The 25031-nt window shown below is 41.0% G+C and overlaps 1 protein-coding gene across 1 annotated transcript in view; it reads left to right on the top strand.

Moving 5' to 3' along the window:
- The window catches only part of PIK3CB (phosphatidylinositol-4,5-bisphosphate 3-kinase catalytic subunit beta), a 49922-nt gene extending 26677 nt beyond the window's left edge, over nt 1–23245 (top strand). The window contains exons 11-23 of the mRNA XM_062498897.1: nt 1516–1569; nt 2282–2470; nt 7177–7298; nt 8187–8330; nt 9328–9427; nt 11652–11830; nt 12477–12586; nt 12882–12960; nt 18381–18548; nt 18978–19101; nt 20133–20278; nt 21069–21201; nt 21676–23245. Coding sequence (XP_062354881.1) covers nt 1516–1569; nt 2282–2470; nt 7177–7298; nt 8187–8330; nt 9328–9427; nt 11652–11830; nt 12477–12586; nt 12882–12960; nt 18381–18548; nt 18978–19101; nt 20133–20278; nt 21069–21201; nt 21676–21813 — 1686 coding nt within the window. The 3' untranslated portion in view covers nt 21814–23245. The remainder of the gene's footprint in view (nt 1–1515; nt 1570–2281; nt 2471–7176; nt 7299–8186; nt 8331–9327; nt 9428–11651; nt 11831–12476; nt 12587–12881; nt 12961–18380; nt 18549–18977; nt 19102–20132; nt 20279–21068; nt 21202–21675) is intronic.
- Nucleotides 23246–25031: the final 1786 nt, after the last annotated feature.

Raw genomic sequence — 25031 nt, 5'->3', positions numbered from 1 at the left:
TCTCCTAAAGATTCTCTTGGTGAAGTTTCTGTTGGATGAGGAGTGACATTGCATCTGCTGGAATTGCATCAGCTGAGGATCTGTCTCTCACAATGCTCCAGCTGAGACTTGCTTGCTCTATGACTGCTTCTCATTTTCCTAGTGGTGTTGCTGGTTTTTGCCAAGAAAACAAAGAACGAGATGCCAGATTTTTGTTTTGAGAAACATAATGTGCAAAAATAGATTAATCTTTTTGATCGTATCATCAACCTGCTTGCACAGCAGGGAGCTGTTTGGGGCTGAGGGAGGAAAAGTGCTTGGACCGTGGAAAAGAAACTTGTCTGAGACAGGAGCCATGTGTGGGGCTGGTCCATGGCCAGTGCTGCAGGCACATCATGGGGCTCAGGGTTCACTTGAACAAAGCTGGACTTGCAAAGACTTTGAAAGTTTATTTGCAAACAGGGTAACTCTGCAAAGCACGGGGAGGCAAGAATCAAACATAGAATTAGGACACTGTGGTTTTGTTTATGCATGTTTTTACACACAGTATGTAAATAAGCTTTGTAGCCAAGGAGCAGATGTAATACATGATATTAATGAGAGTTTCATACAAAGAAAAGAAATAAAACAAGTTAGGATGCCTTTCTAAGAACTTTAGCTGCTGGCTATTTATGCTGTGATTATTGCAGTCTTTTGTTGTTTCTCATGTTTTCTGAGTAAAGACAACGCAAGTCTTGCTGGACCTGGGGTTGCATATGCATTCCTGGGTGATGGGAGAGGCAGAGCTCTCAGGGAAAGAAGATGCTGGAGTTCCTTAGACTTTTTTCTTTATTGAGATTTTATTTTATGATTTGTTCCTCGAAGCAGCAGCGCCTGGCAGTTGTAGATAGACATACCTGGCAACACCTGGTTTGGTTGCAGTAATGTGCAGGATGCACTTTGAAGAACTGCCTTTACTTCTAGATTTAATTCTCCATTATGGGCTATTGAGTGAGCCTCAAAAGCCAAGTAAAATGTTCAAAAGGAAAAAGGAGGGGAGGTCCAAGATCTAGAGAAGTGCCTGGACACACTGATTGAGATGATATGGGCAGTCTGAGAGCATGGTGAAAGGACTGGGCTTGTACATTCTTACTGGGATTGAGGGCTGGAAGCATGGATTCATGGGCATGGAAACGGTGCCCTTGGAAACTGCACAAGTAGGGGTGAGAAAGCAAAGGATAACTTAGAGTTGACTTTACTGTGGTGAAAAATAAGGAGGTGAAAGCGAGATGTCATCAGGAAGGCTGTTTAATTTAGTCCATGAGTGATGAAAAAGCAAATAATTGAGGTAATCATGAGCACTGCTGTTCCTGATCTCCCTCGTCCTGCAGATGAGAAAAGGGACACTGCACACAAGTCCATGTTATATCTCTGGATATATAAAACTGCCTAAAGATAGCAGCATTTCATTATCTGCTTCATTTCTGTAATGCTTATATTAGGAATGCAATCCGATTTGGGGTTAAATCTGATATATTTAAAACCATCTTCTTGCAGATACTTGAAAAGGCAGCTGAGATTGCAAGGAACAGTGACAATGCTGCAATGGCGGTGAGCATCATCTAAAGACTATTTCAGAATTAATTTTCTGGGGTTTTTTGGTTCTTATTTTTCTGCATCAATCTAGAAATAAATAAGTCAACTGCTCAAATAGCAATTCTACTGGCTCTGTCTTATATAATTCACTTTGATGAACTGCTTTAAAATTCAGACATATATGTGCTTTTTCCAGTGTATTTGGTCTTGTCTATATTTTGTCAAAAAGCTGGACTTACTCTGGATTTTGAAGACAGCTAAGGTTTACATTAGATCTGGAAAACAATTTAGGACTAGAAGACCAAAATTACTGTTTGTCTAATTGACAAATGTGTTTTCTTTTGATTGTTGCAAAAGCATTTTTTTTTCCTAATGAAACGAAATAATTATCCATGTGTCTGAATTTGCTCATTTGAAAAATAGAAGGAGAAAGTATATGGATCCTAGATGAGAGTGTGCTCCATGTTGGAGTTGGAAAACAGAAATATTGCCATCTAGTGTCCTTAACTCTAAAGTTGAGTTATCTTTTCAGAAAGTTCTGCACACTGGATTTGAAATCTGTTACTTACAGTGCCTACAGTAAGGAATGTGAAAGAAAGGCACAGTGGCAATTTCCCTTCATTTCATGAGTTTTTATTTAATATTCTTTCTGTTCTAGGATTGCTGGTATTTGAGCTGCCATACCAGAATCTTACTCAATTTATCACATACATTTCTCATTTCCTAGGGTCGAGGTGGTAAGAAGTTTTATGTTGTGCTAAAAGATATAATGGAAAGAGATCCTTTATCTCAGCTTTGTGAAAATGAAATGGATCTCATTTGGACTTTGCGATATGACTGTCGTGAAAATTTCCCACAATCGTTGCCAAAACTGCTGCTCTCTTTAAAGTGGAACAAACTTGAAGATGTTGCACAGGTAAGGGAAAAGATAGTGATGGTGGGGAAAAAGGCTTCAGTTAAATCACCAGTAAATCAGATTTCTTTCCCAAGTGCAGCCCGTTTGAAATGATGCTATTGTGCAAGCTGGAGTTCAGTGTATGACTTCTGCAGCCTGGACATGTAAAGAAGAACTTAATCTCTCAAAAAAAACCCCATAAACCAAAACCAAAATGCATTTCAGAGGTCCTCTGAATGATGGGAAAAGCACAGTGAATATTTATAAAGACTAATGTTAAAATGTGAATGCTGTGCTCAGATTTGAGGTTGAAAGGAAGAATTTCACAGAGTCGTCCAGTGCAGCCTCGTGCTTCAGCATGGCCAGCCTGAGCTGGGCTGTGTCCAGCTGGGGTGGGAGTGTCTCCACCACTGCAGACTCCACAGGCTTTTGGGCAACAAAGTCCAGTGCTTGACCCCTCTCAGAGCAAGAATGTTTATATAAAGCTATTCTAAAAAAAACCAAAAACTTTGTAAATCAAGACCTGAATTAAAACTTCTTGTAAAAATCGTTAAGCTGCTCAAATGCTATGAAATCCACTTCTCAGACTGGGTAATTAAACCTCACCGAGTCAGACAGATGTTTTGTTCAAAGAGATGTCAGACCCACCAGTGCTACAAAACACATCATTCTCATCCTGTCTCTGACCCAATAGAGTCTCTTTAAAGTAACTTCTGAGGATGTGAGGCTGGTGCTGTGATAAAAGGTGCATTTTCAGTAAAATTGTTTCATAGGTTTGCTGCACAGATGTGCAAGGTTATTTCACTACTCTGTAAATAAATTCGTGTTGCTACTTTTTGCTGCTATATTACCCAAATAGAATCCAACTCTTGGGACACTTTTTGGGAACAGGTTGAACTTCAACACAGGAAAAATTGTATGAGCTCACAGTAAGACCATCCCTGCTTGACAGACTGATTTTAAAAGTAATAAAATAACAGGTTTCTGGATTGGTCTTGGAATGTTTTTGCCAGGCTGTGTACAGTGAAGTTTGGGCCGACCTAAAACGTGTGGCCAAAGCTACCAAGCACAGCACTCACTCCAAGGGTGGAGCAGGCATTGTTCTGGTCTTCCTGACAGAATTCAGATATTAATGATGCTCAGCTTCTTGCAGACCACTACACAGAGATAATGTTTATGTCTTTCCCTGAGTCTCATTTTAAAAATTTTCAACTACCTTTTAAAATTTTTTTTATAAACTAAGAGCTAAAAAGCATTTGCTGTGAAGGGTTATGACTGATGGTATAAAATTCTATTGGGCCTTAGTGTTCTGACCTTCACCTGTTCCAAGCTCCGTGTTCTTGGAAGAAAAGGCAGCCACTCCATGAAAATCCATCTTCTGTCTATCCATTATATGGTTTTTGTATTTATCCACTCAGTCAGACTCTTAGTTTCCTCCAGCAGAGAGATCATTTTCTGCTACATCCTTCCTACCAGCTAAGTATATATGTTCTGTGATCTTCTAAAAATTGATGGAATTTCACCCCAGCTTCTTGTCCAGGCCATGAACACTGGACTATCAAAATAGAGCACCCACACATTCCTTGCCCACTTGTGTTCTTTCACATGCAAGAATCCTGTTCCTTAGTAGTTCTATTACTTCTGAATTTATTGCTCTTTATTAAAAGTTATCTGGAAATCAAAACTAGAAATACAAGCAGGCACTTGTTTGCTCCTTAAAATATGTGAAGGAAAAGGCATTCTCAGTGCTGGTGCTTTGAAATATGGTGCTTGGTGGCAGTTTTGAAAAGTTATTTGGAGTATGGGTATTAGCTGACAGCTCAAAGTCCTTTACATTTGGAAACATTGAATATTATATATATGCATAAACATTTTTGTTGAAATGGATGGCTGAAGATGTTGTCTTGGTACTTTTCTGGAAGGAATATAGTATTTATGTTTGCTTATCTGTAGACAATAGTGCAGTTTATATCATAATCTTGGTTTTGGCAGTGTGGAGAGTCTCTCTGAAAATAAGATCTTACCTTAAATATGCTGAATATTTCTGTAGTACATAGACATATCAGTACTCCTAATGCTTTACCTTTTCAGGTAAGGCAAGACAGCCTCATGAATTTTGGGCATTCAAAAATGGTCAGGATTCATAATTCACTTCCTGTTAAAATTAAATATTTGCTGTACTAGCTGTGGTTGTCTGCTACAACGTTCATGGTGTCATACTGAAAGTTGTTTTAGTGCCCATTTTTAGATGTATTTCAGTAAAAGTCTTGACACTTCAAGAAAGAAGTTTAAAGAACTCCCAAACACAGTACAACAAAACAATAAAACCCAAAGCAATCAAACACCAGCTGTTTATAAGAAAAAGTAATCAAACACCTGCTGTTTGTAAGCAAATGCACTTAATAATAATATTCCTGTTTTTATTAATGCAGCTTAAAAATAGCAAGGCTCTTTTAGAAATGGACTCTCTCGTATTTGATTGTACCCTGTCTTTAATCTGTTAGTTCAGTGGTCCATGAAGTTATGTCCAGTGGAGTCAAGCAGCTTTCCTAAATTATTTACCATGCCTTCATTGGATTTGCAGGATTTTAGAAGAATGGTTGCACAGAAGGAATTCCCCTTACTGCTGCCATAACCTCCCTGCTCAGCAGAGTAGCAGGGTGGCAGAACTTGTTAGGATAATTTACAGGCAGTATTTATTCTCAAAGCAGAATTTTTAAAAATTAAAATATATTAAAAAATATTTACTTGCTTTCAGTGAAGTGATACCATCACTAATGAGAAGTAGAGAAAGGACAACTGAAATACTTGAAATAACTAGAATAAAAATACTGGCCTGTACTTAATTATATTGTCTTATATAGCCTTGTTAGGGAAGAAATGATGGTTATTTCTTTTTAGAAGAAAGTATTGATACACAGAGGCCAAACTTGAGCTTTTTCTGAAACATGCATTGCTCATTCTCATTGTAACCACCTGTCAATGATTCCAGTCAAGGGAGGAGCTCTGTATTTTCAAATTATCTTCCCAGTAAATGTGCATGCTGTGGACCATGACTTTCACTGCCTGATATATGAGGCATTTGGGGCCACTTGAACTCATCTTTTCAGACTATTTCAGGTTCTCCATTTCAATCATTCAGTATTAATAAAATGTCTCTATATTTTTTGCTGGTTCTGCATCTGATTTACAGTAGATAGTGTAGAAATTCTGATAGTTTTGTTTTGGAGTCTGTGCCTGTCTGACGAGCAGAGCTGCTGTTTGCATTTTCAGTGTCTGCTCTGTGTATTAAATATGTGATCAGGGTTAGTATTTCCTGCAGAGTTTCAGTGCCAGTGTTCCTGCTATGGAAATGATGGTGGCTGCAGTCCTTGTCATCAGGACTGGCATCGCTGGCTGAGCCTTGCTGAGTCAGTAGATTTTGGACTGGATTTTTCTGTGGGACTGTGACATCTGTGTTTAAAACACCTTTAGTTTTACCTTACATTATCAAGAGTTATGCATGTGTCCATACCTGTATTTGCCCTTGGAAACAGTTGAGCTGATCCTTTCTTCCACTTCTGGAGCTGCAGCACAGCCGTAGCTGTCATTCGTGCCCATTTCTTGCCTTCTGGATTTCACAAAAGTGATGACTCAGTTCAGAACCTGCCCCTAAGGTGTATAAATGGTGTTATGGACATGCCTGTGTGGGCTGAAATGTGGGTTGAGAATGTGAACTTGTATTTGTCATACTGAAACTGGAAGCAGGAATTGATGTGTGAGAGAGTAGAAATAAAGGTTTTTCACTGCTGCAAAGTCATTATGAAATCAGGAGAAAAACAAGATCTTCTTAATTATTCAGATTTTATAAATTGCTATTGAAATATGAAATAACCTGTGTTATCTAATCCATAGGGAATGGTGTTATTGTCATGACTTGTTCCTACAGAAAAAAAAATCTTATGATGTTGATACACTGCATTTCTATTAATGTGCATTGAAGTGTTTGTATTTATAGTGCCCTGTTTCAATGCTGCAACTCTATACATACTGCTCTCAGCAGGTAGCTGTGAGCTTCATAACAATATAGTAAAATCAGTTTGTTTTGTGAGACTTCTAAATGTTGTTCTTTTTGGTAGTGCAAAATGATACATCACGGTATTCTGTAATTCTTTTCCAGCACATTATTGTCATAATTCTATATTTGTTTTACTATCTAACCTGACTTTTTTTTTTTTCTCTCCAATTTAAGCTCATTACTATCCACAGTAAATGTGTGAAAAGGCTCCATCAGCTGAGGTGGACAGATACTTCTGATAAAGAAAGCTCTCTCAAGAAAAACTCTTTTTTATCCTTAGTAGAAAGCTTTCACTGTTATCAAAATGGTTATATATCTATGAGACCACTTACAAAACATCATATTTGTATTGAATGTCTGTTTTTAAACCATGCATATCTGGTGTTAACTAATTTTTGTTAATTATTAACAAAACTAATTAATTGTTAATTAATTTTTTTATTATGCAGTGTCTGCATGTGAAGAAACAGGTTCTTCACACTAAAAATAATCAGCATCATTTAAAAGAGTGAGAAACTTAATCAGAAGTGGGCCCAGTTACCCCTGTTATTTCTCTCCTTTCTGCCCACACCCCCCATGGCCACTGGTCACCCTCTTCTGTTCATTTGAGTGCCTTTATGAGTAGTGAGACCCACCTGTGTCCTTACCTGTCACCTTTCTTTTGGAACAGCTCCAGGCCCTCCTGCAGATCTGGCCCAAGCTGCTGCCCAGGGAGGCTTTGGAGCTGCTGGATTTCAACTACCCCGACCAGTACGTCAGGGAATATGCAGTGGGGTGTTTGAGGCAGATGAGGTAGGTGAGGGTTTCTGGGGTGCCAGACTTCATTCTGTTTGCTCACAGGATAAAACAGCCCCAAGAGGAAAGAGCTGAACACACTGCCTGCCATGGAAAGGTGGCCAAATAAAGCAATCTGATTTCTGGATAGGCACACTGGCAGCTAAATAAAACCATCTTATTCTGACACCTTGCAGAAAATGATGATTATTTTCTGTGTTGCAAGGAGAACCAATGCACCTTTGTCCTAGAGAGGGCTGGGTGCTCATCCCTTTCTTGGGCAAAGGAGAGCAAGTAACTCTGAGAGAAACATTTTAATAGCAAAGGGAGAAATATTCCTGGAGTTGAATACTGTAACACCTGGCACCCAGCCACCTCCACTCTGGCTGTACCATTGAATAGGAATGTGAGCTGCAGCATGTAATAAATAATGAGGAAATTACTGATTTGGTTTTGATTCACAGGAGCCTTCCTTCTCTGCAGTTCTTCCCTTATTTCATTTGCTCTCCACTGTAACCTAGGGTAGGACTTGTGTAACATTATCATTACTGCACATTTCCTGTCCTTGAATTCTGAATTCTCTGTGGTGAATAGTTAAGTGATTAATTTTTAATGGTCAAGGATAGACTTCTGGGGTAAAAAAAAAAAAAATTATTTGGACTTCTTTCAAATCCAAACAAGGAATTTGACTGCTGGGCTTTCCTAAGAATGCATCTGGAATTATTTCCATCTGGAACTTGCACTAAGTTTTGTGTTGTCCTTCTCTGTGTGGTGGAACAAGTGGGAGACACTCTTGGTATTGAACCAAATCCTGTCACTGTTGGGTTTGTCTCATGCACCTGAATTTTTGGGGTGTCACTAATCTAGCTACTCTCTTATTAACTCCTTTTATGTATCTCTTTCTAGTGATGAAGAGCTCTCTCAGTATCTTCTCCAACTTGTGCAAGTCCTGAAGTATGAGCCTTTTCTGGATTGTGCACTCTCCAGGTTTCTCCTGGAAAGAGCACTTGGCAACAGGAGAATAGGACAGATGTTGTTCTGGCACCTGAGGTAGGAGATTTTCCTTTCATCTTTCTGAAACTATTGGGCTTGATTGGACTTTCAAATATGCTTTCTGGAGAAGTTTTCTAAAATAGCCATTATCATAGTGCCCCACAACTCCCCTTTGTTTCTTTATCTTTGGCATCTATAGTTCAGACCTCTCATTAAAAAATAAATTAGAGCGGTCCGTAATGTACCCTCGGATGGAAGTATTCCACACTGCATTCAGCTCCCACTACCTGATGAGTTAGGTTTGTAAATACCCCATGTGTTTGTTTTGGCTGTGGGTGCACTAAAAGCACAATATTTATACCTCACAGTTGGGGAAAAAAATTATTGTTGCAAGTCTAACAGAAAATAAAAGCTGTTCTGTGTGTTCTTGCTACTTTTGATGAGCAGTTTCATGAATGGCAGAAGCCTTGCAGAATGGACTGAAAAAGACTGGATTGGTTGATTCTGTCTTTAGAACACCATGAATTTTAATATTTCTAGCTAAAAAGAGCAAGTGTTACATGAAAATGTTTTGGAGGATAATTGGCTCTGATACAAAGTTCAGTGGTTTGTTTCAAAGTGTTCCCCTTCAGGCAAATGGGGCTTTTCCCTTACAAAGGTTGGAGAATGTGTGGTTTAAAGTCAGCCCTTCAGTGACTTCTCAGTGCTGCTCTGAATAAAAGGGAGTCCTGAGGCAGGTATTGAGTCACCACCTCTTGGCATGGACACTGCTGCCCCCAGAGCTGTCCTGGGCCTTGAAACAAGGATCCTGCATCCAACCTGGCCTGTCCTCATTGTCTCCTGCACAGAGGGGTTCTAGCATTTCCGAAGAAATCTGGCTTTTTGTTCAGCTATGTGACCACGAGGTGTTTCAATGTTTGATGTGACCACGAGGTGTTTCAATGCTTATTTTGGGGGGGGGAGGGGGGGGGGTGTTTGTTTTGGGTTTTGGAATGGCTGGAGTGATGCAGGTGGGTAGGTGCTGTGGTCTGATGAGTAGCTTTTCCCCTTGCAGGTCGGAGGTTCACATCCCCGCCGTGTCGGTGCAGTTTGGTTTGATACTGGAGGCTTATTGCAGGGGCAGTGTGGCTCATATGAAGGTGCTGGCTAAACAGGTAGGGACTTCCTTTTGCTGGCATCCTGACCTATCCAAGCCTGGAGATCCCATCCTCATTCCATAGCTCCTGGGGGGTTGTTGGCTGCCTTGACCAAGTTGGGCAGTGCTGAGGAGGAGGTGGCGTGAGTGACACAGGCAATTAAAAGGGCAGTGAGTGATGGAACAGCCTTCATGGCATAGAAGGTAGTCAGGGCTGTGGGGCCTCAGGGAGCTGGTTTTCCAGTGCTCTAAGAGCTGTGAGGCACCTTCAGCACTGTCTCTGTATTCTGGACACAACAGAGACTCTCTGAATTAACTGAAGAAGGGCTTCTATGCATTTCAAGTTTTTCTCTCTGTAAGGGTAGCGTGTTCTAAATTTTACCTTGATTACTCCAGTACTACTTCCTGCAGCTTTGGCTTTTGTTAAATAAAAGGTACTACAAATCACCCAAAGACTCATTGTAGTTAATATAGGTCTGTCCTTCACACACACACACACACACACACACACACACACACACACAGAGAACAAAGGAGAGATATGTTTGCTTTCAAGTACCCTAATAAGCAGGAGAGGTTTGCTTTTGGAAGTGCTAGTGATTGTATCAGCAGATCATTAAGAGAGACTCACAAATCATGTTTGAAGTCTCTAATGCAGCTTTAGTGAGTTAATTTAGATTGTGATCTTAAAAATATTTGAAATATGGTCTCTCTCTGCAGTTAAAGTATTTACTCTATCAGACCACAGAGATTCTCTCAGTGGATGAGTAACTGATGATGGTATTTGTCTGCATTGAAGCTGCTTTAGGAGCATGTGGAACAGGGATGTTCTGTTGTGCTCCTTATTGCTGCAGCTCACAGGACATGGAAAAGACCCTCTCTTCCATGTGTGCTTGTTAGCATTGTCAAAATCATGAAAAGAGTAAGAGGTGAAGTGCTTTAAGCAATAGACGTAAGGTCAGTAAAGTTTTTGTGCACTTCACAGGAAGCAAATGTCAGTACAATCAAAGAAGGGGCAAAAAAAATCCCAACTGTGCAAACACGGAAGAAATTCAAAGTAGGAATACTTCAAAAAGTTCCTGTTTGTACAACACAGGTTCCATTTTGTTCCCTTGTCACTGATGTTTATACAGCTCCTAGAATAGTGGAAAAGCAGAGCGCTTTTGGTTTTGACAGATGGCTGACCTGGCAGCTCTCCATTGCCCAGTTATATAATCAAACTCCATACAATTTCCACAGCATCCTGCCTGGCAGGGTTCAGGCTGTGGGAGGGGTGAGTTTTGACTCAGCACCTTGTAAGTCAGGCAGAAGCTTCCTTGTATAGAAAAGAGCTTTCATAATTGTTACATTGCTGCTGTTTGCTAGAGAACCTGTGCATTGCTCAGCACCTTACTGGTGCAAACACAGTTGATTGTTAGAAGAACTATTTGGTCCAAAAGTTACTTAAGTGCAGAAGTTGTATCTGCTGTATGTGCTATCCAGGTTTGTCAAAGGGCTTTGCTCTGTCAATGTTAGACATTTACATTACCAGTTTCCTTAGAGATTCTGGAACACTGAGAAACTTTTCAAAACACAAGGAAAAGAAGTTAAACCCACCAGTATTTTTACAAATGATTGCCTTGACTTTTTATACATTTCTAGGGTTAAAACTTTGCTTAATTGAGATGCTATGATTTCGAACACCTGAGCCAATTAAAGCTTTTGTGTTCTGCCTGACTTCAGCAGGATTTTAATGACACACATTTAAGACTTTGCTCTGTGAAAATTGTCTGCAAGTGGTCACGTGGCTGTGCTTTGTTGGATGCAACTTAATGTGAACAATGGAATATGTGCATCCACAGCTCAAGTAATGTCTTAGACTATGAAATAATCAGTATTTCTGTTACTTCAGTACGCCCAGGGACACCTATGTTATGTGCTTTGTGGAATTAGGGAACTAAAAATTGTACTTTGAAGAAGGAATTTGTATTAGTGTGTCATACATTAAAAATGCCCCATTCATTTTTTTTGGAAATGTTAAGTCATGCTTTTAAAAGTGACTCAAAGCTTAAGAGCTTTCATCTCATCCATGTCTCTGTTAGTTATGAAAATGAAACATGAGTGACTTAATTTCTGTCCATTTTTTCCATTTTTAAAAAGTTGTAGAATTATTTAATACTTGGTTTTGTTGTGAAATGGGATTTCACAATATGCTACATCTCAAAACAGAGCAGTAACTCTTAATGATAAAACATCTCTTTCAGGTGGAAGCCCTCAATAAAATGAAGACTTTAAACAGTCTAATTAAGCTGAATGCCATGAAGCAAAGCAAAGCAAAAGGCAAAGATGCAATGCATACATGTTTGAAACAAAATGCTTACAGAGAAGCACTCTCTGACCTCCAGTCTCCTCTGAATCCTTCTGTTATACTCTCAGAATTGCAGTAAGTAAAAAATGAGCACAATTTCACTGTAGCTTTGCATGGAAACAGCAGAGCAGGAGCACATTTGTGCCTGAACTTCCTCTGGCTGCATTGTTCAGCACGTGGCACAGGGCACTTCTCCTATAGTGACAGAAGCTCTGCTGGGCATCTTCTGAGGTTAAGATACCAGTTAAATTAGAAGATTTTTGTGATTCACCATGATCTTAATATTGTATTAGTCAATGTATTGCCATGGCTAAATATATTTTAATGAAAGCCTAAAAGTGAATTTGACTGCATTCCTGGCTCCTGTTTTTAACAATAACCACAAAGGCCACTAAAACTTTTCACAGCACTTAAATGTAAAGTCTAGGTATTTATGGGAAAGGATATAAAGAAAACAATTTTCTCTGAAAATGAGGGTGCTTGATTTATGCAGTAGAGATTAATTTACCAGTCAGTATCAAATACATTCCACATGTAACAAATGTGTTCATTGCTTGGTGAGTGCATGTTGAGTGGTATAGCTGCAGAATGAAAACAGAGAGAGCATTTCAGTACTTCCAGACTGGAAATCTACTTATTTTCTTATGTTCTGAACATTGTTTAGATCTTTTCAGGTGAATTATTCCTATTTGACTAAAACTTCTGTCATGTTTTCTTCTAGCGTTGAGAAGTGTAGATACATGGATTCTAAAATGAAGCCTCTCTGGATAGTGTACAACAACAAAATGTTTGGAGGAGATCTTGTAGGGATCATCTTCAAAAATGGTGATGGTAAGCAATGCTAGAAACTTTCAGTTTTTCCTTTTCCTTCTTCATTGGCATGTTTGCACTCAAGCTGTATTATTCTGTGTTGCCATCATGTAAATATGGATTATTCTGATATCAGTGAACAAATTAAGCATCTTCTGACACAGACACTGCCGGTCAGGACGATGTAATTATGATTAATACCACTTTAATAACCCTTAGGGTGGGTGAGTGTTTTTAGATCCCTTTTTTCTGAAGTCCTTGGAAACTTGAGGGGGTTGGTGAGGAACTGAAGCAGTGGTGTCACCTTTGGTTGCAGATCTCCGACAGGACATGTTGACACTCCAGATTCTGCGCTTGATGGACATTCTGTGGAAAGAGGCTGGCCTGGATCTCCGGTGAGGATCTCCCAGGGGCTGGTTTGTTTGGATGGAGGGTCTGCTTTTAGAAATAAAGCTTTCCTGTTTTTAGCACCTTCCCCACTGTCCTCTTTCTATGCACCTGTTGGGGTACCCAGAGGTTTCAGCTGTCATGGCCAAGGTGAGAAGTGTTCCCTCCTCTCCTTCCTGCTGTGAGCAGAGTTCTCATTGCTGCTCAGCACTTTCAGCCACTGGGAACACCTGCAACTCTGAAGTCACTTTCTCTTGTTGGTAAAACACTGTTTGGATGCCAGAATGCATTTTTCCCAACCTGAAATATCTTTGTATCTTCCAAAATCTCTTGAAAAGCAGCTTTCTTGTTTTCGTATGCTTGATAAGGTAAACATGACTGAACAAATACTAGAGTATTACTAAGAGGAGCAGTATCAGTCATTGTTACCACATAACCCTCCAGTACAAGGGAAACTTTTCCACCCAAATTTATGAACCAGTTTTAGGTAATATAATTCACAAATTTGGTTGCACTTTAGGAAAGTAATCCTAAAGAAGGTACTGGGTGCCACATTATTAGACACCATTTTTGGCCATAAATTAAATTTTGTATGCCTGTGCAAGAGCTATAATCCTCTGTTTAAGTGTTGTTTACAAGTCTAGAAGTGCTTATATTTAAACATTGCCTGAAATACTTCATTCAGATTCTTGGAGCTCTTTTCAAATTTTTTATGGTTCAAATATAGTAGTGGAAACTACATGGGGCATCTAATATCAGCACAGGTAAGTAAAATTATCAACTTGTTATTTTGAGTGCTTAAGGAAAGGTGGGAATGTGAATTACAAATTGTTTCTGGGAAGGTCCACTTGTGATGAGATGGTTGAGTGTGTGTGTGTAGTGGAACACTGACTTGAGGAACCCTTGGGTCATTTATGTTATTATAAATTGACTGTGAGGAGACTGATCCAGCATTTGGGGGCAAGGACAGCCTCTGGCAGCTGTGGAATCCCAGATGAGGCATTCCTCAGTAGCTGTCTTCCCAGAAACTGTTTGTGGTTCCAGCCTAGACCACACACCGTGCCTAGCAAACAGGAACAGTGATTAGAGTCATCAAATATGCTTTTCCTGACTAAGGCTTTTATTTTTTTTTTCAAAATGCAACAAAGGAAAACCAAAAAGTAGCTCTAATGTCCAAGATTTTTCTTAAAACTCTGCAAAGAAAAAAAAGTAGAAAGGGGAAGTTCCTAGTGAGAATTGAAGTTCTATATTTGGCCTCTTCGATTTGTTTGCTTAACTGGGAGCATCTTCCTTCCATTCATCCTGTCATAGTTACCATTATGAAATAAAATCCTGGGACTGAGGCAGGGTTACAGCTCAGTGTCCGTCCAAGAGATTGAGCAGGCACTTGCTGAGGGAAGGCTCCTAAATGACCTTCCTTGGGAAAAGAATTGGACAAAACAGCACTCAGAACACCCAGGGCATGAGGGTGCAGCCATGAGGGTGAGGCTTTGGCATCTCGATGTTTACAGCCTGCATCTCGCTCAAGGAGAGACAACTCCAGAATCCACAAGCCAGCAGTGGTGGAGATGAGGTTTTTGCCACGTTCATGAGACAGAACTCGGTGGTTACGTTTTGCTTGGGTGAGAGGCATGGTCTCAGCTGAAAAAGTTGTGTCAAAGAGCTGCTTTCCTGAAAAATACCATGTCATATGCCCATACTAATGAGTGCAGTCTTTGCTTCTTGCCCTGTATCATCCTTAGTTTCCCTGAGGTTATTTGCATTTGTGGATGCACAATGGATTTTTCACTTTTCAATTTTTTTCCACTGCAGAGAGTCTGGTAATTCCATCCTAGTAAAAGCAAGGCTCCTCACTCATGCCAGTAGTGTCAGAGTAGTGTCAGTACTGCTGCCCCATCAGTCGTATTTTGCCACAAGCAGATTGTCCAGCTTCCATGGGGCATGGATCAAATGGCAGGCAATGCACCACTGAGCTGGGGACATGATTAGTTCCCTTCCAAAAGCACCACAGTCCACACTCGGTTCTCTAGCAGTGGTTGAAAATGAAACCTTAGCCAAGTCTGTGTCTGAAGCCAGCACCATATTCCTGGTAGGATTTCTCAGCTCTAAAGAGGAACACCAAATATATGTTGATTTTTGAGAGCTGAAAGAGGAGAAATGTTTTCTTGTTTGTTTAACTGCCAACTACTTTGTCTCATGGGTGGCAAACAGGGCAGGGGGTGTATCAGAGGGGACACCTGTGTGCAGGAGGATGGCACCATGTGCTCATGTAGGTCCTTCATCCTGGGCTCTTCCTGCATGTGCACAGCTGAGGAAAGCCTGGGGTGTAGGATGGATCTGCTTTTCAGAACAGGACCAGCACCCAGACACACTGACACTTGGAGGAGTCTGCCTTGGGTCAGTTCACCTCAAACATCATCCAAGTAGCAGAGAGAAATGAACAAAGCAAAAAGTATACTTTTTAGTTAATCCCCACACTTTAATTTCTAAACCAAACTTGCACCTGAACACTGAGCAGAAAATAGATGGCCTATTTACAATACATGTCACAGCAGAGGAGCACATCCTCTGCCTTCCCAAGGATGCTGTGGAGCCTGTGGTGCTGCACCTCTCAGGAAAATCCTTGTGTCACTAAGTGTTTGGGCTGCTTTACCTCTGTTACAGCATCAAAGTTGTGTTAGTGGAGAAACAAGTAAAGTAAGAGCAATGGAGAAGCATGAATTTGAGGAGTTTGATCTATGCCACAACACCTTTGCTGTGGTAAATTGTCATAAAAGTATTTAATACTTGGTTACTTTTTGACCAGAACATTGTCCAAAACGCTTTCTCGTTTCAGTGCCTGTCCATAGTAGGTTTTCATTTTCGTGTGTAAGGTTTTCCCTTACGTGTGTGAGATCTGAGGTTCCATGGCTGTGTGTGAGTGAAATCAGAGTTCACACACATACTGAAAAATGTATTTGTTACAACTCTTAAACATGTCATCATTTTTAAAACTGTTGGACCTGAAGTTACAGAGAATGTGTTGATAAATCACCAGTATTTCATGTGTGTTTGGAAGGGCACTGCTTTGGTGAATTAAAAGAACAGTTTTAAATGAGTGAAGAGAATTTTCTGTCCTACCCAGGATTTGAGTATTGATCTGTCCATGGCTTTTGCTGGCTTTAAAAAGCGGGGGGCATATCCTGCTGACAGATGCTGAAGTCAGAAAGACCAGGATGAGATGGAAAGGGCCCAGAGGATTTGTCCCTAAGTTGACTCCTGTCAAACTGTCTCTCTGACAAGGATGTTTTTTCCTGCAGTTGTAAGCACACAGCCCTCCAGGGGCTGGAGGCTTTCATCATTGCTGGCTTTTGAAGGGGGAGCTGTTGGCTGCGTGCCCGTTCAGCTGCGAGCGGGGTGGGTTGCAGTGCTCTGCAAGGAGGCCAGCGTGCACTTTAACCTGGCCGGCTTTGGCTCCCATTTGTGCTGTGGTGATAAGGATGGGCAGAGCTTCCCTGTGCCCAGGGGCAATCCCAGCCACCCTCCTGCTCCTGGAGAGCCTCTGCTCCTGGGACTGGGCAGGGCTCCAAATAGAAACGGGAAGAACGTTTCAAAGCACTTCTGCTGTTGTTTTGAAGTTGAAATACCCTGTTGAAAAACCTGTCTGGTTTTCAGTGCACTTTGTTGCCACTAGGGAAGAATCCCAGCCTGTATCATTACTGCTTCTGATGCCTTAAGATTTTAACTTTTATATTTTTCAAATCCTGTACTTTAGTGCATATGTCTAAAACGCCATATAAAGTGTTAGTTACTGTCTTCACACTTTGGTCAGACAAAACAATCCCTCTGGGCCTGAAGCACAAGGACACCTCACTGCCTCAGGCCCCAAAAAATATAAACAAAAGTGAATCGGGGGGAGCAAACTTGGGGTAAATGACTTCATTACCTGAAGCTGTCATTGTAGGATTAACCCCTGCTATGTAAATAAACCAAACTTGTATCTGTCTGAAAAACTCGTGACCATTGTCCATTTTGGGTGTAGCCTCTGAGGCTTCTGACTGCCCAAGGTGTATCTGTTGAAAGCCTTTAATATTTATTCTCTTAACCTTGTCCAGCCTCTGTTCTAGGTACCACTCCAATGCATCACTACTTGCACCACTTCAGTTGTGTTATCCCTTTGGTGGAGAAACTGCTCAGTTCCCTAATAGCTATAAGGCAAAATAGTTGTGTTTGATTTTGTAAGGAATTTTATTTCTTTTTCTTCCATGGCTTGGGATAATATGCTGTGTCAATTAAGAGAAGTGGTTATGCTTTGTAGCAATCAAACTTAATATCTTATATTAAACTTCATATATATATATATATATATATATATTTAAATGCTAATGACAGCTTCACCAGCAGTATTTTTAATATATATATATATATATATATATATATATATATATATATATACACATATATATGTGTGTATGTGTGTCTGAAGACAAACACATCAATTTTAATATGTCCTGCAATTGTTCTATGCAGCTCTGTAAGTCAGTGAATGCTGGTCTATACCTTATGTGCTTCAGTGCAGATTTTTGTTGGTATCCATTCTCTTACCCATGGACCATGACCATAACTGAGATAATACTCTTGTCCTGAACTGCCTGGCAAAAAGCAGAGACCTGAATTTTTGATGCATTTCCTTTGAAAAGTGTACTTGAAGTTTCCATTGCACATGCTGAGCTCCCATCTCATGGGGTGTTGCCATTCTGTTTAGCTTTTTAAGCATCTGGAGGGAGGAAATGCATTGGAAAAAAATTCACTTACCTATTCATACACAACTCTCCTTGATTCCCATCTTTACTGTGTCTCATAATGCAGTGACATGGTAAGAGGTATTTTCACTGGCCCCAGTGTGTGAATGCACAGGAGTGTTCTGAGATACCAGGCCAGTTAAGAGATGTATTCCTGTTTTCCATTGGGTTTCTATGCTTCAGGAAAGTAGGGGCAGGAAAACATTCTTTATTTTAATATTTAGAAGGATTTCTAGCATATTCGTGTGAAGTAGGAGGAAGGTGGAAAAGCATAAGATCCTCCTTTGCATTTCCAGCAATAATTTACAGGGAATGGAGAGTGTCAGGGTCTGTCCGGGCAGGAATTCACAAATGCAGGCACAGGGCTCCCTCTGTGGCAAGTCCCGGGGAGTTACAAGAAACTGGGTTCCAATAAAAGGGAGAAATTGGGCTTTTTAAAATGTCTGGGTTTTGCATCTATGCACATAATAGGAAAAATGAACATTTTAAATGTTCTGCTGGTCTTTTACCTTTGCAAGCAATTCCTGTATGTTAATCTTTGCGAGTTTACTGTTCAAATGAGTATTCAGCCATCTCCAAAAAATTGAGTACACTAAAGGATCACTTTGCTCTTTGAGGTTCTGACATGATTCTGTGTTTCCTTGCAGGATATTGCCCTATGGCTGTTTAGCAACTGGAGATCACTCTGGCCTCATTGAGGCTGTTTCTAGTTCAGAAACCATTGCTGACATTCAGTTAAACAGCAGCAACGTTGCTGCAGCTGCTGCCTTCAACAAGGATGCACTCTTGAACTGGCTGAAGGAATACAATTTAGGGTAATTTCTGCACTTATTCTCTCACCGATAGTATAAGCTACAAAATTCCTCTGAAGTTTCTCTTTCAGTGCTGAGGAAGGTGTGGTTTCTTGCTAATTGTTTTTCTAGTGTGTCTAATTCTGCCTGAGTGTCATGGTACCCTTGAGCCTGGCATTTGCAGCATTTTGGCTGTGTGCTGTTTGAGTAAGTTGTATCAGATTTGGCAGCACAAACAAACCCAAGGAAACTGCATGGGTCTCAAGCCTTGATGTTACCTTCCATATTGCTTGTTCCCCATAGCTACCTTTACAGTATTTTTTCTCAAGTAATTCTGGTTTTACAGCGTCCTAATGGACTTCTGGTTTAAACAAGCAAAAATCCTTTTTTGAGGCAAAGGTGTGACATGAATTCCAATAGTGAGCACTAATACCATTTTCTCTGTGGTTACAGGGAGGATTTGGATCGAGCCATTGAAGAATTTACTCTGTCTTGTGCTGGCTACTGTGTAGCTACATATGTACTGGGAATTGGTGACAGACACAGTGACAATATCATGGTCAGGAAAAACGGGCAGGTAAAAATCCCTTCTGTAGGCAGAAGGCCTTTGGTGTGCAAGAGTCCTCTGGAGAACTTGTAATTTCTTTAGTGCCTTGTTGAAAGGAAAGCCAAGCATGCTTAGAAGTGATGTCTGTGGCTCACTGAGGGTTGGAATGATCTTCAAGGAAAGGAAATGTGATGCTGGGGGAAGGACAGAGCAAAGCCTGTTCCATCAGCAGTTCTGTATGGAGACAGGCTGTTCTGCAGAGCTTTTACAAAACATCCAAGAGGCCTTTTAATGGTTCAGATGCGTTGAATAAAAGTGGTCTTTGGGTATCTTGCAAGAGACTGCCCTTAAAAATCCATGAATTGCATTTTGGAGCAGTGTGGTTTCCCTGAAGTGAGTCTGCTGTGCAGCTCAGCCCTGCAGAAATGCTCAGTGTGGAACCCAGCACCAGCACAATGCTGTGTGCTCAGAACCTAGGGGAGCTCCTAGACATGTTCTTTCTTAATTGTCACTCTGCAATGGAACTTGTCAAATTTTGTTGAAATTATTCTGCCTGAAAAACCAGCAAGGATCATAAAATTGAGAGTTTTGCAGGCATTTACAGTGTTCTTTTAAGTCTGTACCTCCTGGAAGAAAGCTGGAATGCCCTTATGCTCAATTCTGACTTGGGGAACTGCTACAGGGTCCTTCAGATTAGCTCAGGTCTGCTCCCTTTGCCTCTGTCCTTGTGTGGGAAGGCCTTGGATGTGATGATGTCGAGCCTTGTGGGCTCATCCTTGGGCTCATTTTTGTCTGATACTACCACCAAGATGTTTCATGGTGGCAACAGCTTAAACCTGAGCAAATCTTATGCTGCAGTGGTCACTCATAAGTGCATTGATGAACACTTTAAATCTTTAAACACTTTAAATCTTGAAGTGTTTTGGAACCAAATACTGCCAAAGGGTTTTGGAGAGTCACATTAGGAGTTAATGTTCTTGATACTAGCATCCTGTTGAGGTATAAGAAGAGGGACATATTTCACTAGAGAAATTATTTTTCACTTTTTTTTCCTTTTTTAGCTCTTTCACATAGATTTTGGGCATATTCTTGGAAACTTTAAGTCCAAGTTTGGAATTAAAAGGGAACGGGTACCTTTCATACTCACCTATGATTTCATTCATGTTATTCAACAAGGAAAAACAGGGAACACTGAAAAATTTGGCCGGTAAGTGTTACTTTGATCTATTTGTAGTTGAGATGATAATTTCCAGTGTACCAGAACGTACCTGGAGTTGGTTTGCTCATTTGCACTTGTGTGGAAGTGTGCCAACACACATTTACAGGACTGTCTGCTGCTCTCCATGAGCTGGAATGTCCACAGATTACTTCAGAAACAGAAGCTGCAGCTCCGCAGTTGCTTTTGATCTTCCACAGCAGGAGGAGGCAGGTTCTGCTGGGCTCAGCTCTGCCTGCAGCAGCTTTGGGCTCCAGGCACAGCTTCCAGACTGTTGTTCAAGCACTACCCTTAGGAACAGGCTCCTTCCTGTCCATCAGGGCATGTTCATTGTGCTGGCCCATGCTGGCCTTGCTTGGATGCTTGGCCACGAGGAGCCACGTGCTTGTGATCCACTAGCCCTGGCAGGTGGTTCAGTTTTGACCACAGAAGGAATTAGAAATGACAGAGATTAGAGGGATTGCAATAAAGCTTTGGCTTTTCCACTGTAGCCCATGCTACAGGATAATCAGGGCATTTCACCTAACAAATTCTCAGGGAGGTGGGACCATGACCTCTGGCACTTTTGTTCTTTCTGAAGAACAGCTGGTGGTGTTTTGTGCTGAGGGCTTGCCGGGGAGACACGGGACGTGTTTGTGTGATTGCACTGGAGTTCTGCAGGCATCTCTGTCCTCTCTGTGCTGTGTTCCACATTTGTATTTGTCAGACCAGATGACAGGTTCTGGTTTCCATGTGTGTAACTCTCCCTGTTGTGCTCCTTGCGTGTGCCTGGCTCACACAGGTTCCGGCAGTACTGTGAGGAAGCCTACCTGATCCTGCGCAAGCACGGCAACTTATTTATTACCCTCTTTGCACTGATGCTGACTGCAGGGCTGCCAGAGCTCACCTCTGTCAAGGACATCCAGTATCTCAAGGTAAAGTAAGAGCTATAGCTCAGCAGGACTCAGCATTTCTCCAGGCTGTGGTTTCCAGGTTTTTTTTATTCCAAGATTAATACATTTTCATTGTTTTCCATTTCTGTCAAGATTTCCACACAGTTTTCTTTTTCAGCTCTGTGGAACAAGGTCTGTAGTCAGTCCTAGTGCTCAAAGGGTGAGTTCAGGATCCATGCAGCTTAAATGGAGTAATGTCAGGGGTATTTTACATCTTGGCTCATGCACAAGCATGGACCTGTAAAGGTGAAATTTTTTTGCTTCATTCTCTTTCAGTTTCATCTTTAAACCCAGGACGGTGTATTACTTAAACCAACTGACGTATTGCTCAATGAGTAGTAAGCAAAAAAGTGTCAAAGGAGAAGAAAGCACACTGTGGCTTGTGTTCAAAGGTGAAGGAGGTTTTTACTGTGCTTTCTAAAATTCCTAACAGTGCTTGTTTCCCTGTTGCCTTAGGACTCCCTTGCCTTAGGGAAGAGTGAGGAAGAAGCACTCAAACAGTTTAAGCAGAAGTTTGATGAAGCTCTGCGGGAAAGTTGGACTACTAAAGTGAACTGGATGGCTCACACTGTCAGAAAAGATTACAGGTCCTAGGAGATTCTGGCATTTGCACTAAGCTGAAGGCTACCTTGATAAGTGTTTGTGAAGGGTTTCTGTTGTATGGACCAACACAACTTGAGGAAGGGCTGGGACGAGGCCCTGAGGCACAGGGTGGTTCCTGGGGAGCCCCACGCAGGGCCAGCAGTTGGACTCTGGTCCTGATGGGTCCCTTCCAACTCGGCACACTCTGTGTTCTGTGAACTGATCCAAAACAAAAAAGGAAACGACAGCGAAAACAAATTCATTGAAATAATTCCTGAGTTTTTGCACTCTGCTTCTGAATGCTTGATTCCAAGACTGTCTCTACAGTTCGTGAACATCCTGGATAATCAGTTCCTGCTGACTTTGCACGCTGAAAACTACTAGGCATTTTTAAAAATTCTTTGGTACTTTATGGAGGTGTAAATATTTGTTTTTATACGTTAGGGTAATGTGCTCTAACATATCCTTGGGAGGTTTGAGGACCTCTGACAGAACTGTTCTGTGTTTAAAGTTAGGACTTGAAGAGTAAATTTTTTTAAATATCTTAATCTGGCTAAAAAAAATGAGTGTATTGTGTATATTTTTCACATGACCTCTGCCCTACTGCCACAGATGCATTAATTCTACTGTAAATAGCAGCCATGGTATCACTGTACTGCAGGGACCTGCTTCATGTCTGTGCTGCTGCCTAAGGAAGGGTGGGTGTGTGCAGGGTGGCAGAGACCTCCGACAGATGTGATGCAGCATCCAGATGTTCAGGGTTGCACAATTTTGTTCCTCTGACTTAAAAGAAGCCTTTCAGAATGAGAAAGGTTAGGCCAATTCCAAACGTGCCTGAGAGTCCCTAGTTGGTTACAGTCTCCCTCCCACTCAGCCTCTGGGGCTTTGTCTTCAGCTCCCAGGGAGGCACGATTTGGTTTGGTTCCAAAAAGGAGCTCCTTCCAGCCTTACACTGAAATCCCTATCTCAAATCAGTCCTTCCCTGCAAAATGTACTGACCTTTGTAAGGGATGTTCTCATCAAATATACTACACAAAGTGATTTTTTAGAGCATATGTACCAAAAACCTCAACCAGTTGGAGAAGCAAGAGTTTATGGGAAAAGGTCATTCCACAGAACACCACTGCAGTCACTGATCTTCTCTCTGTATTTATTAAAAGCTTGCAGTAATGTTGCTTTACCAAGATATATATGTTGAAGATGGTTGCTGAAGAAACTGGATTTGTTTTAATTTATTTAGTGAGGTACCAGGCTTTAGGTGCTTAAATGGAGAGCAAATTTGTTACGTGCAATAGGGAACTGCTGGTTAAAAGATGTAACAAACCATTCCTGAACATCAGCAAGAGAGGTTTAACTACTGCTTGTTCTCCGAGGAACACTGGTAGCTCTTGATTCTTCTGGACTTTTGAAAGAGAATTAAACATATATATTTACTTTTTGACTAAACAGTTGTTCTGCATAGAAATGTCGGATGATGTAGGAATTTAATTAAAAGTTGGTTTTACTTTGTTGGGAGTGTTTTATTTTTGTTGGTTTGGGGTTTCCTTGTTTCTTTTAGAAGTTAAGAAATTACCCGGAGTCAGGGTGGGGCAATGATTCTCTTGTCCTCACCCTATGGGCTTATCTGAAAAGACTTCCACTTCTAGAATATTCTAAAAGTAACAAGTGGTATGTGTGTTGGTTTTGTTGGGTTTAGGGCTGTTTTCTGTATATACAATATAATAGCATTTAAAGTGTGTTGTGTCCTTTTAAAAAAATTATTATTTCTGTAGCACATGACAGGAAAGTTAAAAAAAAAACAACATTGCAGGTGACAGCTCTGAAAAAACTAATCTCATCCTCAGGTAGTTCACAGCATGTGAATTTGCATAAGGAACTGTTCCTGGACACATTCTGTTTCTCTGTGAGACAGAGCACTTGAATATCTCTGGTCATGCTGAGGGAGACATCAGCTTTTCCAGAACTTGAGATGAAGTTGGAGAGAGCAGCTTGGCTGCCTGGGGCTGATGTGCCAGGGCTCTGCCAGGAGAGAGCACAGTGGCATCTTGATTTCCTTTATTTCCATCACTCCAAGGGCAGCTGGGTTCCATGTCCCACCCCAGGCTTCCTGTGGGACTTGAAGGAGTGGTTCAGGCTGTGCCCGACTCCCCCTCTGCTCCACAGGTGAGAGCTGTGACCTCCAGGTGTAGGAACACTTTCCCTGCCTCGCTGAGAAAAGACGTTTTGTGGTGGTTGAGGGGATTTTGGATTCGACTTTAATGCAGGTTATAAAAGCACTCGAGATGGTGAGAAAACCCCATTGCCTCTGTTCCTTGAGGAACATTTAGAGGTGTTTAAGAAATGTTGCTTATGCTCAGTGTTTGTGTTGGTTAATAGCCCTTCAGTGGCTGTGTTGTTTTTGGTTCTCTTTACATTCTCTGTGTTTACTCTTGGCAATTAATTAACAAGAATGGGGAAAGAAAGTTAGAGCCGAGTTAAATGGTCTATTTTTGTGTTTGGCAGCAAAGACAGGGAAGCGTTTGCCTCCTGTGAATTGATCTTCACATAGCTGAGAAGAGATCCCATCTCACAGGGGTGCTTCCCAGGCTGACCTCTCAGGGCTGAACCTGGCAGGAAGCAGCATTTACCAGGTCACCAAAGCTGATTTTGATCCCTTCATGTTAAGTTTTGAGCATAGACCACCAATTTCCCTGGTTTTCATCATACTTGTTACAGCCTGTGGCATACAGACATTCATTTAGGAAACAAACAACTAGATAAATGAACTGCTTTGTGAAAAGTCACAGGAGAGAGAATGTCCTCCACTGTTTATCATCCAAGAGAAGACTGGATTTTGGCACATCAGTCCATGGATTATTTCTTACTTTCCTCTAAATATCCAGCTCTAATACTAAATTGGTAAGTTAATTTGGGCTGATTTGGAACATAGTGTTTTAGACCAGTCTCTGAATTCAGAAGTCATCAAACAGGTAGATTATAAGAGAATTTAAAGATTTTGTGTTGAACCTTCAGTTCACATGGTCTCATATTAATTACCTTTCTTTGTATATGTCCATTGGAAGAATGAATTTTCCTTCTCAATGCCTTCATTGTATCTGGCAGAGGGGAAAGCTGGCCTGGGCTTTCAAACCACAGCTGAAATTGGGTGTATGCAGTGTGTAAATGATCTTTATTTGTTCTGGTTTATTACTGATTGCGTGATTACTTGATGGGTTTGCTTTCTACCTTGA

This window comes from Cinclus cinclus, chromosome 10, assembly GCF_963662255.1.
Source record: "Cinclus cinclus chromosome 10, bCinCin1.1, whole genome shotgun sequence".
In the NCBI taxonomy this organism is placed as follows: domain Eukaryota; kingdom Metazoa; phylum Chordata; class Aves; order Passeriformes; family Cinclidae; genus Cinclus; species Cinclus cinclus.
The sequence above is the reverse complement of the archived record's forward strand: the minus strand, read 5'-3'. Positions and strand labels throughout refer to the sequence as shown.